Below are 18,459 nucleotides of genomic sequence, written 5' to 3'. Positions count from 1 at the left end.
TTTGTTTGAGACGGTTCATATTAGTTGAAGCACACTGGTGCTGAGTTCTGTATGTGTAATAATAATAATAATAAACTTTATTCACACAGCAGTTTTCACAGTTAAAAAGGGCTTTACGAGGTTGAAACGGCATTAAAACATGTCAGAGTTGAGGCCAATAATAGCAGACATGTATAAATAATACAATAAATAAAGAGCAATATGGAGGATAATAAAACAGCGTGGTGGCAGCATTAATTAAAGACTTCCTGCTGATTTAAAAGACGTCCGTGATCGTGCCGCCTCAGAACACCACTGAACATTTCCCTCATTTGATTCCAGGACGACAAACAGTGAAATATGTGTAGTGAAATGTAACAGACTGAGATATATACAGACTGAACAGTGTGATATGAGCTCACTGGATACACAACAGCTGTGGGTTTTGAAGTACTGAGAAATACTTCAAGCTGAGGCTTCACACAAATATATGAGTTTTACTGTAATACACTATATTTATACAACAGCTTTAAACACACAGTTTACAAAGTGCTCTGACAATTAAGCAAAATCAAGAACATTACAGAATAAACACTGAACAGTCAAAGCAAAAACAGTCAGTATGAGTCATGAGTCATTACAAGCAAAAGGAACATCACTTCACAGGAATTAAGAGCAGATTAAAAGATTCAGAGCAGTGTTGGGACCCACTGACGAAGTCGTTCATTGTGGATTTCAAAATGGACTCCAAATTGAATTCCCAGAATTCCCCAGTCTTCACACCGGTGATCTATTGAAAATCGGATCTTATTGTTTTTTCATAACTAATAATTATCCCTGATAATCATTAATTATTATTGATGGACAAATTTAACCAAAAACTCCCTAATTATGTTGCTTGACGCTCTACATATGGTGCCCTGTGTGAGGCAGTGTACTGTTGGCAACCATTCATAATTGTGCAATATTAATTTCAGCATAATTTGGGCAGTGCTAAAATTTGAGTTTGACATCTTGAACTCTTTAGCCAAAAGTCTTTACAGCAGGGGCGTCACTAGGTTTTAAGGACAGGGGGGCTTAGCCCCCAGGAGATGCACAGAATGTCAGCGAACGTTTAATTTCACAAACAGCTAACAAAAACTGAGAAATTGCACGTTTTGGACAGATTTAACAGAGATACTTTACTGTGTAAATGTTTTAGGCCACCATTACATTTTTAACACAGTACAACAACAAACACAGGAAGTACTGTCTGTTTACAGCATTAACAACAACAAAAAAAGAAAAAAATCCACATAGTTACAGTGCCATATTTAACCAATGCTTCTTATTCATTAAGAGCCTACATGTATTAGCCAAAACTGTATGCAAAAAAAAGAGCACTGTGTTCTAGACTCACCTTTCCAGTAGAGGTTTCTCCTCTGCCCTGACTCCTACAGGTCAATAGGGGTGGTGGAGTGATTATTATTAGTGTATTATTATTATTATTATTATTATTATTATTATTATTATTATTATTATTATAACCGTATTATCATCATCATTATTATTGTCATTATTATTATTATTATTATCCACATAATCATACGTGAATGAGCTGTTTCACGGTGTGCATCTGATGCTGAAGCTGATGCTCCAGAAGGAAGTCACCCCAAAGATAATATGAAGAGTGCACACCTAACTCTATAAACAACCAGGACCTTCACATTGCATTTCGGACTAACTAGCTAGCTACTGTAGCAGAGTTCTTTTTGAGCTGAAATGTAACTTTTGGACAACAACAAAGGTAAGACGTGCACAGAGATATACAGCACGCGTCTCACGCTGCCTCCTGTACAGGGGGCTCTCAGCTACAGAGTGTGCAAGCCAGGTTTTTATTTGTCAAACAGGGAGCATTTGGCAATTACGTGGGACTTTCTGCTGTTAGCTGGGGGGCTGCAGTAACTTATTGTTACTATCAGCAGTGATGAATACTTACTCTCTTGAAAAAATTTCGTGTATCCATTCTTGTTCACGTTCTTCTCCTAATGCTGCTCTAGTCGGTTCTGTGTGCTCCGCTCCCGGTACACACACTGCAGGTACCCAGGTACCGAGTGCAACCTAGGTTGCAGGGAAAACGTGGACTGGATTTCAGTGATGTGGGCGTGCTCTATATGAACAAGTGGAATGGACTGGATAACGACGCACTGACTCTGACTCTCTACCACTTCCACTATGAAGTGAAGGGAAACTAAGATTTATGATCACATTTAAGTTAATAATAACTGGTTTATTTATTTAAACTCATAGTCTGGCCACATTATATTGGATTTGTCTGCACTTTTTTGTAAAAAAAATAAATTAAAAAAATAAAAAAATTTAATAAATGAACATAAAATTATTTAGGGGGGCTTAAGAATATTTTAGGGGGGCTTAAGCCCCCCTAAAATAGGCCTAATGACGCCACTGCTTTACATTTAACCCCACTAGTCTATTACAGGAGTAGATGTTGATTTGTACTTACAAACAGTTGCATTGTGGTGAGAATTAATTTATCAATCAAATTTATAACCAAATTTGATTTACCAAAATCTTTTAGGTTATTAACTGCCACTTTGAGCCATTTGCTACTGCTGCTATCGATTCAAGTTGAAAGTGCTCTGTAGAAATTGTAGCCAAATACAAACAGCGAGAGGACGCTGCATCAGAGCCAAAGGACTGAATCTTTAAATCAATTCATTTCATCAGCAATCAAACACAAAAATCACAGAAACAGAATCTGAAAAATGATAATTATTTAACCTAATTCATCTGATTGTGTTAATTTGTAGTCAAAGTACCAACACTCATCCTCACAATACCGTCTCAACATTGATAGAGTTAGCCCCTAACCCTTAAAATACTAATATCAGGATATAACCTCAGAATATTTTGATGTTATTTTGAGGCCATGTTGCACTAATTCATACATATACTGTATATACAGTGTAAACTGACCAATCACAGCCTCTCATATATTCAGTAATGTCGCGAGTTTTTGGCCTAAAAGACAAAAAACTAAACTCCAGGATCCGTATTCATCAAGCTTCTTAGAATTACTCCTAAGAACCCTGCTAAGAGTTGACTTATGAGTAAAAAAATTCTTCGCTGAAAGCTGCACTTAAAAGTTAGTTATCAAGCGTCTTACTCACACTTTCAGCGAAGTGTAGGACTGAATCTTAAGTGTCACTCCAATCATGGAAGGGAATCCCTTGTCTAAGAATAAAGAAATATCTTAGAAATATTTAAATGGACAATGGGAGTGTACATTTTGACAATAATCTACAAAATAATACAAAACATATTGGCAATGAATCAAAAATAAATGTTTCCTTATCTTTCCAATTCATTAATTAGGCAACTAACTTGAAACTGGTGTGCGTGGCTCTATATATACTAGCCTACTGCAGCCACATGCAGAAATCAACATGGAATCAAAAAGAAAACCCAATTGGCAAGAGGAAGAGATACTGTTATTAGTGGAGCTAGTCGAGGAAAGAAAGCTCATCATTAAAGGTAAGTTCAGCCCAACGCTTACCAGCCATGATAAAAAACAGGCATGGGAAGACATAGCGAATCAACTATACGCTTCTCAAGCCTTCTGCCATCAGTCACCAGCTGACTGCGAGAAAAAGTGGTATAACGTTCTCTCGAAAAGCAGAACTGAAATCGCAGCTTTCAAGGCCTGCTCCACGCGCACTGGTATGTAGTGCTTCTTTTTCATTTGCTTGCATGCCACCCTATTCGCTCATATCTATCTAATTCATTTTTATATTCTTATGCAGGCGGAGGACCACCTGGCAAAGACTTGAGCGCAGTTGCAGAAGTTGTGCAGCGCATACTTGGAGAAGATAACCCCAGCTTCTCTGGGTTGGACAGCGGCCAGGATCCAGCTGCGATGAAGCTTGAGTTGCTTTCAAAAGGGTGAGTTTACAAATTATTCCTGTTATAACTCTATAGGGATATTGCGCTGCAGCCTAGGTGTGTTTTGATGAGAGATACGTGCGTAATTGTAGTTGGATATTTGCCAGGCTTCTGTTCAGTAAATGTCTAAAATGTGTGTTTGTTCAAGTCATAACCATAACAACAATAGAACCATTTCTGATATTTCAGCCATATTCTTTATTTTTCAGTTTGGATCGAGATGCATTAGAGTCTCCTGTGTCCCCGGGCATCTCCGATGGCACTCTCCCTGTGCTTTTGACTCGGTGCAGCCAGGCCCAAGCACTTCGTGTGAGGCAACATGCATCAATCAAGTGGTGGGTGAAAAAGAAAAAAAGAAAAAATCAACTTAAGTTTATCACATCTTGAGCATGCCGTCTCTTTTGTTTTTCAGGCCGAGGTGAGTGATTGCGGCCCAGCAGAGGAGACAGATGATCTGCAGGCACTGCGGAGACAAAAAATTAAGCTGCAAATTAAAGTGTTGCGGCTCCAAGAGGAGTACTACAGCTTGGCTTTAAAAAAAAAGAAAAGATACCGAGTGACTAATACAACGAATTGATAAAAAGCCACTGTGTATCGATGAGTTATTGTTATTCTTACCCACAGTGGAGGTTGGCGAAGTGTTGTCTGAAGGCTGCCCCATCACATGGATGGATGTTGCCAGGGACGCTCGCGTCTCCATCTCCTCCCTCATCTCGCTCATTTCCCTCATCGTCATCATCGTCTGCTGGTGGGAGTGGGACATTGCGCTCCTTACAAATGTTGTGCAGTATTGCACATGCCATAATGATACGGCACACTCTGTCTGGAGTGTGCCGTATTTCTGAATGCAGCACATGAAATCTGTGTTTCCACTGGCCAATCCCTCTCTCCACCACACATGCTTTTGTGTGCCCTGTGACAAGAATAAACCCTCCTATTAAACCATATATAATATTAATTAATTTTTTAAAATTTAAAACAATTAGGCATTTCGTTGGGCTTACCTATTATAGTTCATTTGGGCGTGTGTCTGTGGCATCTGAAAAGGGGTAAGAAGCCAGCGTCGTAAAGGATCCTTTATCCCCAATTAGGTGACACCCAGGTGGCACAATGTGCCTCTCAAAAAGCTGCTTCAGGCCACTTTCATTTAGTATCCGTGCGTCATGGGTGGACCCAGGCCACTTGGGTACCACATCCAAGATGTTATAGTCTGCATCGAACACTACTTGCGTGTTGATGCTGTGGTACCTCTTCCTGTTAACATACACACTCTCGTCCACACTTGGAGCGATGATCCTTACATGTGTACCATCGATTGCACCGACCACTCCAGGGAAGCCAGCTACCTGCATGAATGCAGTTTGCTTCTGCTGAATTATCCGGGGTGTAGTTGGAAAGTCAATGAAACGCATGACGAGGTTAGGAGCAGTAAGGGCCATTATTGTTTCCATAACAATTCTGCTAATTGATGGTTGTGATGGCCCCAAATCATCAGCGTTACACTGTTGCATTTTCCCAGTGGCGAGATATCGAAGCATTGTGATGACCTTTAGTTCTGCCGTGAAAGCTCTGCTGTGTGATGTTGCTGATGAGATGACGGCCCTTATTAAATCTGTGACAAAAATAATACCCGCTCTGTCTAAACGATACCGTTTGATCAGCTGCTCGTCATCAAACAAAGCCAGGACATCCTTCCGAACTTGAACGTTCTCACACGTCTCTCTCGCCTCAGTGCCATCCCCTGCTGGCAACTCCTAACCACTTAGGACACCTCTGGAGGTCTCTTAAATATCTGGGAAGGTAGGAGTGATTCTTAGACTTAAGAAAGTTGATAAATAGCTTTTATTCTTAAGTTTGCGAGTAGGACTAAATTTCACAAATCCTCAGGACTTAAGAGTAAAATGGCACTCTAAGATAAATACGGCCCCAGATCCTCGAGGTTTTCACACAATTATTTAGTCCTCAAAAGAAGTGAAATGCTCAAAGAAAGTGATTTCATCTAAGACTGATTCATTAGCTCAGGATGCTCAAGTGATGCTGTGAAGTCTGGAGGTTGTGGGTCCAATCCCTAGGTGCAGGGCCGCCCCTGGCCAAATTGGGGCCCTAAGCAGAATTTTATTTTGAGGCCCACCTCCCCCCATTACAAAATGACTCTTTCAACAATGGAACAAGCCTTTTACAGATGCACACGTCTGCATTTTCTGGATGCAAAGTCATCAATGAGGTCATCATATGACAGCTGCTGTGCCACTTCTGAGTTGATGCTTACAACTGTAACAGGGAGAGTTACTGCAATGGGGATAGCCTCACAAAGATTAAAATGCAATCAATGCAAATACGACTACAGCTAATTACTATATTCATTATGATTTGATTTGATGATATTTCTATATTTAAATATTTTTATATAGTTATTTTTACATTTTGTACTTAGGTTCTATATTCACACGGCTGTTTGCTGCTGCAACACTTTAAATTTCTCCATTGTGGATCAAACAAAGGATTATCTTAATTTATCTTATTTTATCAAATCTTATATGACTGTTATGAATTAAATTCACCAAGAGATGGCGACATTTTACCTCCATAAAAATAGCCCAAAACTTCTATTGACAGCATAGATTGATAGGCTATAAACCTGAGCCAACACACGACCACCAACTGGTCAGTTAACCGCTCCTTTTTCAACAGAGGTGAGTGTAGATGCAGTTAACAAGACATTCAATAAATGATAATCAGGGCCGCTGGAAAATGTAATCTCCAGTCCACATCTAGACAGAATTGTCCTCTCTTCTGTCTCATGATTAGCAGGCTAGCAGCTAGCATGCTAGCAGCTGGGGTGTTTATGCCACAGAGTTTTTCTTTTTTATTTCAACAACATGCCCACCTTCAAGTGAAGCACGAGCCTCCTCTTGTTTGGACTTTGCTTGCTCCGGATTCATTTTGCCGTTTGGACGCCATCTCTCCACCTGCATCCAACTGCCTGTCGGCGCATCTGACCGCTGATTGGTCAGATGCTGGCTGCTGTCAATCACTGCGGCAACGTGTGCGGTGTCAGATTACTCGTCTCTTTTTCTCTCTCCTCCCTCGGGCTGACTTGGTGCTCTATGCGCGCCTCACGGCAGCGATGCGCATCCTTCGCGCATTTGCAGAGAATGCGTCCCCTTGCGCAAAATGTGGCCCCCCATGGATCGTGGGGTCCTACGCACAGCGCGTGTTCTGCATGTAGGGACGGGCGGCGCTGCCTAGGTAGTTCAGCTGATTTTTAAACCTGATGTCCACACAAAGAGTGAAATCCTCTAAGACACAGAGCAGTATCTCCAACTCAATAGCTCAGGAAGGTAAGGTGCTGCTTTGAAGATTGAAGGTTGTGAGTTCAAACCTTGACTGAATCTTGAAGGCTGGTGTCCACCTGTCTGATCCAGCAGCTCGGGTTGACTCAGTGAATTTTAAAGTCCAACACTTATAAGTGAAAACCTAAAAGCGCTCAGAGAAGAGTCGTCAGTGTGAAGGGGACTTGGTGGCGTGGTGGGTGGTGTTCATGGCTGTCAACACCAGAGGTGTTCACACAGGTTCGAATCCCGTCCGCCACCAGAACCTGGAGCCTCGGTCCCGCTGTGGTGGGAGAGGGAGGGGGCCGTGTCCCCTCCCGTGGTTTCAGAGAGATGGCAGCAGGGGGTTATGAAACGAACCATCACGAGCAACCAAGATTTTAATGAAAGTGTTTTGAAGGGAAACTTTCTTTTACTACAGAATAAACACATTTGTACCTCTGCATGGATTTTTCTTTATCAAAAATAATAATGTAAACATGTAATAAATTCATGGGCACTTGGAGGAAACCAAATACTTTCTCAGTTATAAATTTTTTTTGAAGTGCTTCCCGTCACAGGCTCAATAGGTATCACACAAACATAGAAAATGTCACCATTATTAGTGATTCTTTGGGTTTCTGCTTGATTGTTTTTGATTCTTCACAGGATGTTATGTCACATTCAGTGGTTTTATTTCATATGTAGATATTTTTACTGTTTTTCTTTGTGTGATACCTATAAAGTTCTGTAGTCCAAAAACCCAGAGATCTGTTAGCACTTCCTGTTCCCTCGTCTCAAAGTCTGTGTGTTGAATGTGTTTTCAGTTAAATGTGTGAAATAAGGTGTGTTGTTACCACGTCTGAACATATTTACATGTTTTATTCATCATTAAATGTCCACAGTTTAATTATAAAGCTCTTCATGTGTTAAAAACGGTTAGCGGCTGCTAACAAGTGTCTGAATGAGACTACAGAGGTTGTCGGGGACATTAAACGTCCTCACAGCGAACACGGAGACTCGTCTCCTCACTAGTCCGTCTTTACAGGCCCACTTTAGTTACACACTGTTCTCACTCTGACTTTACAACTTGTACATTGATCAGTTTATAGAAACCTGGATAGTAATTGTGCAGTAAGACGCTCAGTGGTGGAGACGTTTGAGTCATGTGACCGTGATGTCGTCTGTTTGTAGCCTAGCATTAGCTTCTTACTGCTACACATTTAATTTACCTTCAAACATCAGAGTGGAGTTCATCTGTGGAGATGATCTGCTGAACAGAACCTGGACGGGTCAGAAACTTAACATTATCTTCTGTAATAATCCAGAATCCAGTTGAAAGAAATCTCATAGGCTTTTTGTGAAATCTTACTGAGGTTTTGTTTCCATTGATCATTATTGTCTCTACATACATAAATTAACATTAAACATTAAATCAGTCATTATCTGTCAGTAATCTTGTCATTTTTCTAAATAAATGGTTCCTACATATTAATAAAATATGAGCAGAACAAAAGAGGAACATCAGAGCAGCTGACGAAACATTCACAGAACAACAGAGTGAATTTAATGACTGCAGCTGGTGAATAAAGTGCTTCCACGTCTGATGTGTCTTTACCTTGAGGCCTGCTCGTCTGACTTTTGCTTCATCATGCCATTACCTCTTTCCTCCTGAACACACGTGTGTGTGTGTGTGTGTGTGCGTGTGTGTGTGTGTGTATTTGTTTGTTTGTGAAATGGCTTGAATGGAGGCTCAAGGCTGTGGCAGCAGTCTAATGGCTTTATATTTACCTGCCTGCTCAATTTGTTCCATTAGACAAAAAAAATAGCTCTTCAGAGAAACGACTTTACTACGACATGACCTGAAGTGTTCGGCTCACTGTGGAAATGTCTCCAACAGAAACGATTCAGATGATCGGTTCACCCACAGCAGTCGTTCACTTCAAATAATGTGAAAGCAGGACTGGAGTGTCGACGTCAGCTGAAGGGAACTCATACTTACTACAATAAACTAAGATGTTTGCTAATCTCTAAAATGTTTATCTGACTCTTCTTAAGTTGAACATTGTATAGAATTTAATGCAAATTTCTGTCATGTTGAGACGAATTAATTTAATATCTGCTTAAATTAAGTTAATGCAGTTCTTTAAGTATCAGTGTGTAATTGAAAACATGAAGTCAGTGTTTAAGGCTAATCGTTTGTTTTAGTGTATTTACAGATACAGACGTGTTGTGATTGGACAATATGTTGAAAATAATAACAGCACTAAGTCTAAAGTTGTAGAAGTAATTTACAGAACAGATTTACATACAGACTCCCAGTGGACATAGTGTAGACTAGTGGACATACAGCTTTAAAGATAACTCTTCGGTGGACAAAGAGATCCTATAAGTGGACACGGACCCGTACACAGGTTCCAGGTGGACGTAACCTTTGTCCCTTCTCCTCAGCGATCCGTTAAATGAGATAAACCCTCTGTGGACTCATCATTAGAGACGCTGATTGCTCAGACAAAGGCCGATGCTGCAGCAGGTGTGTCACTGTACACTCTGACCTGCAGGTGAATCCCGTCTTCTCTGCCATGACGACATGTCACCTCAGTGTTAATCTGCCAAACCTGCCGGCTGACATTTAACACAGCAGCAGCACTGAGGTGGTGAACGCACATTTACACAGTGTGTGTTCGACGTGTCGCTTTCATCCAGAGGAAACGTCTCATCTTCAGGCTCTGATGCTTATTTTCAATATTTTTACTTCTAGTTTTCGCTGCAGCTGGAGGACGACGCTGTGCCGCAATAAAGTTGTTTCCTCTTTTATGTTAAATTTATCTTTGTGCTGCTGCTTAAAGAAAACAGGAGCAACAAGTACAATGTGAAAGTGCATGAATGGATGTGTGTGTGTGTGTGTGTGTGTGTGTGTGTGTGTGTGTGTGTGTGTGTGTGTGTGTAGTGTGTGGGAGGAGGAGGGGGATGATATTTAATTGATTGTCCATTTTCATGCAGCAGTGTGTGTTGACGAGCATGAATGAATGTTGGTGATGTGGTGTGTGTGTGTGTGTGTGTGTGTGTGTGTGTGTGTGTGTGTGTGTGTGTGTGTCCTTGGCTGACGGACTATAAAAGTCGTCCGAACCTTCGGTCCGACAGAAGAGGAGAGAAACGACACAAATCTCCATCCAACGGCCGAACGACAGGAAAACACCAGCAATAAGAGAAAGAAGAAGAGCGGACAGAGTGGTGAGAATCTGCATGATTATTATTATTATTATCATTATTATCATTATTTTTTTAGATGTATTAAATTAATCCAGATCAAACAGGTATTTGAGTTATAAAATATTCTTTACCAACTATGTAAATAACATGACCACAATCAGACAGTAATTTTAAAAGATATGATGAAGTAACAACAATGTGCACATTTATGATCACGTGAAAATTAATTTTAAAAAGAAGTCAAAAGAAAATGTTACAATATGAAATTAAGACATTCGTGAACTGAAATTTAAAAGCTAAATACATTATAAACGTCACAATAATTATAATATAAACATATAAAACATTTTAAAAGTTTGCTTAAATACATGTGCAAAAATTAATTATAGTTTTAAGTAATAATGAATACAATGTAGTGGTTGGCAATAATATTAATATTATACAAAACGTATAAACGACAATGTAAGTAAAATAAATCGTATTCTTTATATATATTTTTTTAATTGTAGAATTCATAAAAAAGTTTTAGAGAAAAAAAATGAAAAACATAATATTGGTTGGTAAAAACATGTATAAACAACAATGTAAGTAAAATCAAACTATTTTCCACATCATTTTAAAAAAAATGTGTAGTTATATTTTAACTTTTAGTTTAAAAAACAAAGAAATAAAACACAAAAGAAAAAAGTAAATTTTAAAAATAAACTTAAATCAAACATTACTTTTTACAATATTTTTTATATTATTATTTATACGGTTATGTATATTGTATTTGTTAATATATAGAGTATTGAATGTAAAATGATTCATGTGGCATAAATAATATAAAAACTATGAACTAAAATTAAAGATGATGTTAAAAAAATCATAAAAAGAAAATTTTGAATTTAAAATTTATATTAATGTAAATTAATCACATTTATTTTATTGTATTTGTCATTTCATAACAAATAATGTGACATGATCCGTCTTCATGCCTGTCATGTCTTTCGTGTCCTTTCTCTCCGATTGGCCGTCAGGAGAATGTGTCCTGCGTGGCTATTGGTGGCTGTGGTGGTTGTGGGCGTGGCCAGAGGAGCTGCCAGTCAGTGCTGGGAGCATCCGAGCTGTCAGGAGCTCAACTCTGAGAGCAGCGTGATGGTAACGTTTATTATCATTTTTCTTCTTTGGTGTTTTAAGCTGCTTAATTTCCCTCTTGAAGTTCGACGCTGCTCATATTTATATTTATATTTATATTTATATTTATATTTATATTTATATTTATCATGTTGTATCTTTGGAAGCTACAGAAAACGTCAGGTAGCATCATCACTTTTGAATAAACTTGCATGTGATGCTCTGAAATAATAACATAATGTAAACCGTAATTCACTGCCAGCACTGCCGTGGTAACATGTTAAGGGGCCCTCGGGGCAAAAAATTGCTGTTGGGCCTCTAATGCCCCCCCAAAAAAATATTTAGGAAATTGCAGTGTTTTTAGTGTAAAATGACTGAAAACAGTCAATTCAATGTACAAATAAGCATGAATTTAAATTCTTGACGATCCTCACTCAAAGTCCACTTGCTTGTTTTTTAGCTTTCAACTGTATTGTGCGTCTTTTAAACTTTGACGAAAGCGACGATCAACACTCAAACATCCAAGATTTAGTGCACGAGGTTCTCAGAAGTCTTTGCGTGGCTTCATGTTGTGTTTTACAACTACATTCATATTTCTGTCACTGAGTCTCCTTCACGCCTCTTCTGCAGGAGTGTATCCAGCTTTGTCACTCCGACCTCACCGCGGAGACCCCCGTCATCCCAGGCAACGCCCACCTCCAACCTCCGCCTCCATCAGACTCCTCCTCCTTCACTCTCCCTTCCTCGTCCTCCTCTCCTCAGGCCAAACGCTCCTACTCCATGGAGCACTTCCGCTGGGGGAAGCCAGTCGGCCGAAAACGCCGCCCGGTCAAAGTCTACACCTCCAACGGCGTGGAGGAGGAGTCCGCCGAGGTCTTCCCTGGAGAGATACGGAGGCGTGAGCTCGCCAGTGAGCTGCTGGCAGCAGCGGCGGCGGCGCAGGAGGAGGAGGAGAAGGCGCAGGAGGTGATGGAGGAGGCGGAGGAGGAGCAGCAGCAGCTTCTGGGAGACGTCCAGGAGAAGAAAGATGGTTTGTACAAGATGAAGCACTTCCGCTGGAGCGGCCCGCCCGCCAGCAAACGCTACGGCGGCTTCATGAAGAGCTGGGACGAACGCAGCCAGAGACCGCTGCTCACGCTCTTCAAGAACGTCATCAACAAAGACGGACAGCAGCAGAAGTGAGAGGAGGAAGATGGAGAGGCAGGAGTCGTTCTCATTGGCCAGGGAAGCTCGTTAGCAGACCAATAAAAGCTTTGAAATCATGATTCTGAGTGACTGAGAGAGATGACGAGAGTGAGAAAGATGTTTTGATATTTATTGATTTATGTAAATAACTGTAAATGATATGAAAGCATAAAGAGTTATTTGCAAGCAAAAGAAAATGAGTTTTTTTTGTTCATCTCTTTGTGTATTTTCTCATTAAATCATCGAGTCGACTTCCACAATTAGGTCTCAGCTGATATTCACCATCTTCAACTAACATGAGCTCATAGTGACAATGATGGAAGACATTAAACTATTTTAGATTGTAAACAATATTTTTTTTTTGTATTCTTGTATCCAAATCCAATCATTTTCTTTCTTGCATCACAAAAAATAGGTAAAAAGTTGGTAGATTTGGATGCATGTCAAAAATGTGTTTAATCACGTGTACTGTGAAGTACAATTATTTTTCACAAGGTTCCACAAAAAAAATAAAAAAGGATAATCTTAGCCTTTGTACGATAGTTTAACATTTCCCATCTGGCAATGCTGGTATTGGCTCAGCTCACTTGGAACCTCAAACAGTACTAGTAACAACTTCTGACAATGAAACATGAAATATGAACGGTATCAAGTGGGTCGAGTCGAACATATCATGCAGTGGAAATACAGAACATGACCTTCATGATCCTCTATCCATGTGTACAAACATTTTGGAGACAGCGAGGGGAAACTGCTGATGCAGATATTTGTTTGCGGACGTTAATTTCCTCATTTGTAAGTACATAAAGATTTTGTGCTTCATGAGCAGTCTGCAGATGCCAAAATCAGTCAAAACTCATGAATGAACGAAACAAAACGATAAATCATGAGCATAAGTTAATTGTTTTATTAGTGCAGTCCAAATCTACAGGACTTCAGATCAGATCTGAAACTGAAGGATCAATAAGTTCTCACAGACATTTAAACAGAAACACAGAAGGACAACATGTTGAACGATAAGTCGGTCAATCAATTTCTCCTCTGAGTCAGAAAGATATAATCTGTCTCCATTAATGGGAATTCATGACATGAAGTGAGGAAAGCTTTAACGTCTCTGTGGGTCTAATAGACACACAGGTCGGGAAACTTCATCTCGTAGAGCGGCGTCGAGCGCGGCGGCGAGTGTCCAGACGGAGACGGAGGAGGACGTATGATCAAATCGAAGACCTGGTCCAGTTTAGTCTGAAGCAGAGACGTCTGGAGAGAGAGATTATGAGGAAACTGTCAACGTTTTACAAGACACACATGATGTGATTAGTCGTGTAATCAATTAGTCGATGAATTATCTCATTGGCTGTTGTAGGCTCCAGGGAGGGCATATCAGCTCCTCATAAGGTGTCAATCAAGCGGTCAGAGGATGGTGGCCACAGTATTAGTTATACTGGTAATACAGAGTGTAATCAAAGGAGTTTTCGATGGTAAAAAGCTACGCTACGCTAATCCTTCGCTATTTTCTGGAAGCTTCAGCCTCGATCCTTTGTCATTTATTGATTGTGAGAAACGGTGTGAAATAATTTTTGTTCCTCGTAATGCACGCAACAGAAATAACATTATTCATTCAAAAAACTGTACTCGGGTTAATTACAACAAAGACTTGGAGGTCAGGATCAGACGTGGGACTCACTCTGGCTCCACAGTGAGCGGCGATCTCCTCGAATGGAGCCGTCTGAAACTTCTCCACCAGCTGCATCCTCTTCCTCCTCTCCTCTTCCTCCACACCCCCTCTGTCTTCTGCAGGACGCATTTTCAAAATAAGGGGTAACATTTTTTTGTTAAAATAAAATTGCCGTCACTTTCTTGGATCAGATTAAATTTCGTTTAGCTCATTGTTTAGTTTGATGAAGTTTGTGTTATACTTGATTGTTTCTTTTCCTCGTGCCTGTAATACTGAATCTGTTTTTGTCTTATTGGTCTCCATTTTGCTCGTTTTTGTTTAAAAGTATCTTTATAAACTTCTTGTTTGTTTTTAATGATTCAATTTACATTTTATCTTTATTAGCCCCTTGAGACGAAGAGAAAAATAACAATTCATGTGAACAAACTTACAGAATATAAACAGTAAGAGTTACTCGATAGGCTGAACTTGGAGAAGGGTGCAAATATATATTTAAATAATCGAAACAAAACTGCATTAAATCATTTGAATTTATTCATTTGGAAGTGGACCGCTTACCGATGGCGTTCTTCAGTGTCTCAAAGGTGATCTGTTCTGTCTGAGGCTTCTATAGGAGACAGAGAGACACATCAGACAGACAGACAGACAGACAGACAGACAGACTGGTAAGACAGATAGACAGGTACCTGCTGTGCATCAGGACAGTACTGCGGGTCCATGTCTATCTGCAGAGAGATGACGTCTCCAATACTCTTCCTCTTAGACAGACGATCCTCATCTGAAACACACAGTAACACTCTGGATACACTCTCAGGACAGGAAGTGTGTGTGTGTGTGTGTGTGTGTGTGTGTGTGTGTACCTGTTAGCTGAGGTGTGTATGGCGTGTTGAAGCGTTCGCTGTGTGCACTGTAGCTGCTTCCTGTCAAAGCCTCGCAGATCTTTAATTGGGCGAACAGACAGGATTCATCTATCTGCAGCTCACCTTCTGGTAGTCTGACACACACACACACACACACACACACACACACACACACACACACACACACTCAGTCTTTAAACATGTCTGTCACAGCTCTGATTAATAATCTCAGTACGATTCTATTTTTTTCTGAAAGATAAAACACAGTATCATCAGCAAACGTGTGAACTTTGAGAGAATTCATAGTGTAATCGATTATTTTAAAATATTCTGTCCAGAGCAGAGAAGACATCTCATGTCACATTAACTCTCTCTCTGCACTGTCTGTCTGTGTCTCTCTACCTGGGTTTGTCACAAAAGATGTCCTCAGGCAGCAGGTGTGGAGCGTCCTTCTGTCGACTCTCTATGACCTGCACACAAACACAAAACACATCGACTATATATGATCTTGTGCATATACACACCGTCATTACACTCACACACACACACTGTCTCCTCACCTGTGTGACGTGTTGGTGGAGCGGTGGAGGCGGACCCAGCTGGGACAACAGGTTGATGAAGGTGGCGCAGACAGCGTGAACGCCACAGCGGTTGAACACCGACAGACACTCATGACTGGACAATGCCAGCTCCTGACCGAGTGAATGAAAAGAGAGAAAGAAGAATTCATCAAAGATTATTATTACTGTTTTTTTTGCTAAATCTGCCAAGGAGGTTATGTTTTCAGCTATGTCGGTTTGATTTTTGGCTCAGTTGGTTGGTTCATTGGTTGCTTGCTTGCTTTGTTGGATAGTTGGTTGGTCGGCCCAAAATAGACCCCATTAACTGTTGGTGTGGGTCCAGATAAAGTGACAGAACCAGGGATTTTACTGACTTTCTTTAACACTATTCACAGATCCTGATGAAAAAAATCAGTTAAGGTGGCTGGTACCTCTCTGAGTGAATCCAGTTTAATGTGGATCCAAATACAAATGTGTCTTTGCGGAGGTATACACTCTACTGAGTACCATTCGAGTTCTTAATATTATTACGATAGATGCTCTCTGTACCTGCAGAGCGAGGACTAGTCGGATCAGGTCCACCACCACCTCCTCATTGGCCAGTTCCACACTGAGTACAGCCAACAGGATGGTGAGGGCCTGGTAGTGGCCCCGCCCACTGCTTTCCTCCTTACAGGTCAGGTAGACGTGTCTGTAGAGACGCTGAGCATGCTGCACACAGGACATTGTACTCAATAATGGTTGTCTCGTTCTTCACAGAAACAATCAGATCAAACCTCTGAAGCGACAATCAAACTGTAAATCTGTGTCAGTTTTTGTTCTCCTTTGGAGAAACGTGGTAAATGTTTTTCTCACCTTCCTGATGAACAAGTTGTCCTGTCGCGAGCATCTGTCCTCCTTCAGTTCCAACACAGAGACGTCAAACATCACACTGTGGACAGGCAGAAACAGTCTGTGACCATCAATTACTCATAAAAATACATATATTTATAATTAAAAGAAGATTTCCCTGCTGGAAATAATTCATCATCATTTGAAGGGAAATATGAATTCAAAATGACCCAAAGACATCGAGCTCTGTGTGCAGTGACACCTGTCTGCCACTGGGTGGTGCCAGTTCACCTCAGTAAAAAGCTAAAAGGTCTGGGTGTGTGTTGTTTCTGTTGAGCTGTGACCTGACAGCGGAGAGTCTGGCGGCGTTGTGGCATCTGTCGATGAGCGAGGTGAGGATGGAGAGAACGAGAAGACGGATCTCTGGGTCCTCCATCAGAGTGAAGGACAGCAGAGGCTCCAAGAAGGACGAGGGCAGCGCCGTCAACAGGTTACTGCTCTCATAACGCTCTGATACCTGACGGAGGGGCGGGAGACAGAGACGACACAAGTAGTAGTTTGGTGGGTTGTTTGTTAGCAAGTTTGGTATTTCAGTGAGTAGTTTGGGAGTACAGTCAATAACTAGTTAAGTAATTTGGTACATCAGTAGGTATATTGGTAGGCAGCAGTTCGATAAGTCGGTAGATAGTTTGGCAGCTAGTCCAGCATCTAGTTTGGTAGTTCAGCAGATAAGAAGTTAGATAATTTTGTTTGTTCGGTAGATAATATCAGTAGGTAGCAGTAGTTCAGTACAAAGGTTGGTGGTTGGATAGGCAGGTAGGTAGCTCAGCAGGAAGACAGTTTGGTAGGAAGGTAGTTCTGGAGGGAGAATAAACCAAATGGAAAACTCTTTGAAAACTATGAAGAGTTCGAGCTGAGCTCCTTTAAATTAAAGGTAAGCTGAAGCAACACACTGAACTCTACACTGAACTGAATTCACCTGGAGGAGAGACTTCAACAGCATCACCTGGATCATTCTGCTGCCCTCAAACCTGAGACACACACACACACACATGGGACATAAAACACAAGTATCTGTGGTATTTTTATATTTAAAAGATGTAAAGTTGTGGCAGGGAGGAGTTGAACTGGTGTGAGTGGTACCCGGCATTGGGCGACCCCAGGGCGGGGTAGATACCAGGAACAGGGATCTTCCCCATGATGAACAGCATGACCTCTGACCTCTGGTAGACGGGAAGCGTGTTGGCAAAAGATCCTGGATATAAAACACAGGTTCAGACGAGGTGACGACTTCGAAACTATTCAAAGACAACAGGATAATAAAACCCCTGAGCCTGACCGATGGTTTTGATGACGGCGTCCTGCAGCGTTTTCTCTTCACTTGAGGTGGTTTTGTGTTTCCCGGCGTTGTCATAGTAACCAGTCAGCTGGTAGTCGACACTCTGCCTCAGCTGCCGCAGTAACGTGTTGAACACTTCAAGTACTGTGGGACCTACAGTACACACAGAGGGTATTTAGTGCCATATAAAGATAAGCACTGGTGGTGGGGTGATACGTAACATACGTATACTCTGACGGACCTACAGATCCAGTGGCTTCTATAACAGCAGCTTCAGACAGGACTTCAACAATCCCGGCTCGGACTGAAGCTGGACTCCTGCTGTTAGCGTCCAGGTGACCCAACAGCTGCTGGATCACCAGGTGTGAATGCTGCGACTGAGGCGAAGAGAGTTCAGTTAATACGGTTAAACACATTTTATGAAAGTTAATTCAATGAGGTTTTGTAC

The 18,459-nt window shown here is 41.0% G+C and overlaps 2 protein-coding genes across 2 annotated transcripts in view; one reads left to right on the top strand and one right to left on the bottom strand.

Moving 5' to 3' along the window:
* The first annotated feature begins 10,367 nt into the window (after window positions 1-10,367).
* On the top strand, window positions 10,368-12,826 carry LOC311253400 (pro-opiomelanocortin-like). Its single transcript, XM_084347334.1, has 3 exons — window positions 10,368-10,466; window positions 11,465-11,585; window positions 12,192-12,826. The coding sequence occupies exons 2-3, from the start codon at window positions 11,469-11,471 to the stop codon at window positions 12,741-12,743; spliced, it is 669 nt and encodes a 222-aa protein (XP_084203460.1). The 5' UTR covers window positions 10,368-10,466; window positions 11,465-11,468; the 3' UTR covers window positions 12,744-12,826.
* Window positions 12,827-13,630: 804 nt separating this feature from the next.
* LOC311253376 (protein EFR3 homolog B-like) overlaps window positions 13,631-18,459 on the bottom strand; it is a 13,240-nt gene continuing 8,411 nt past the window's right edge. Inside the window, exons 9-22 of the mRNA XM_084347297.1 lie at window positions 18,253-18,388; window positions 18,012-18,164; window positions 17,816-17,927; window positions 17,652-17,703; window positions 17,017-17,189; window positions 16,697-16,772; window positions 16,391-16,552; window positions 15,842-15,973; window positions 15,684-15,751; window positions 15,282-15,415; window positions 15,108-15,199; window positions 14,980-15,028; window positions 14,431-14,537; window positions 13,631-14,003 (exon numbers count right to left, since the gene is read on the bottom strand). Coding sequence (XP_084203423.1) covers window positions 13,869-14,003; window positions 14,431-14,537; window positions 14,980-15,028; window positions 15,108-15,199; window positions 15,282-15,415; window positions 15,684-15,751; window positions 15,842-15,973; window positions 16,391-16,552; window positions 16,697-16,772; window positions 17,017-17,189; window positions 17,652-17,703; window positions 17,816-17,927; window positions 18,012-18,164; window positions 18,253-18,388 — 1,581 coding nt within the window. The 3' untranslated portion in view covers window positions 13,631-13,868. The remainder of the gene's footprint in view (window positions 14,004-14,430; window positions 14,538-14,979; window positions 15,029-15,107; window positions 15,200-15,281; window positions 15,416-15,683; window positions 15,752-15,841; window positions 15,974-16,390; window positions 16,553-16,696; window positions 16,773-17,016; window positions 17,190-17,651; window positions 17,704-17,815; window positions 17,928-18,011; window positions 18,165-18,252; window positions 18,389-18,459) is intronic.

The sequence above is a fragment of the Pagrus pagrus genome, assembly GCF_965226575.1.
Source record: "Pagrus pagrus genome assembly, chromosome: 24".
NCBI classification, from domain to species: Eukaryota; Metazoa; Chordata; class Actinopteri; order Spariformes; family Sparidae; genus Pagrus; species Pagrus pagrus.
Note: the sequence above shows the minus strand (reverse complement) of the source record. Positions and strands in the feature narration are given on the sequence as shown.

What these genes read in the sequence shown, in the direction of transcription:
- LOC311253400 (XM_084347334.1), top strand. Translation starts at nt 11,469, where the DNA reads ATGTGTCCTGCGTGGCTATTGGTGGCTGTGGTGGTTGTGGGCGTGGCC. An exon ending in ACTCTGAGAGCAGCGTGATG is followed by an intron (nt 11,586 to 12,191) that starts GTAACGTTTATT and finishes CCTCTTCTGCAG; the next exon opens with GAGTGTATCCAGCTTTGTCA.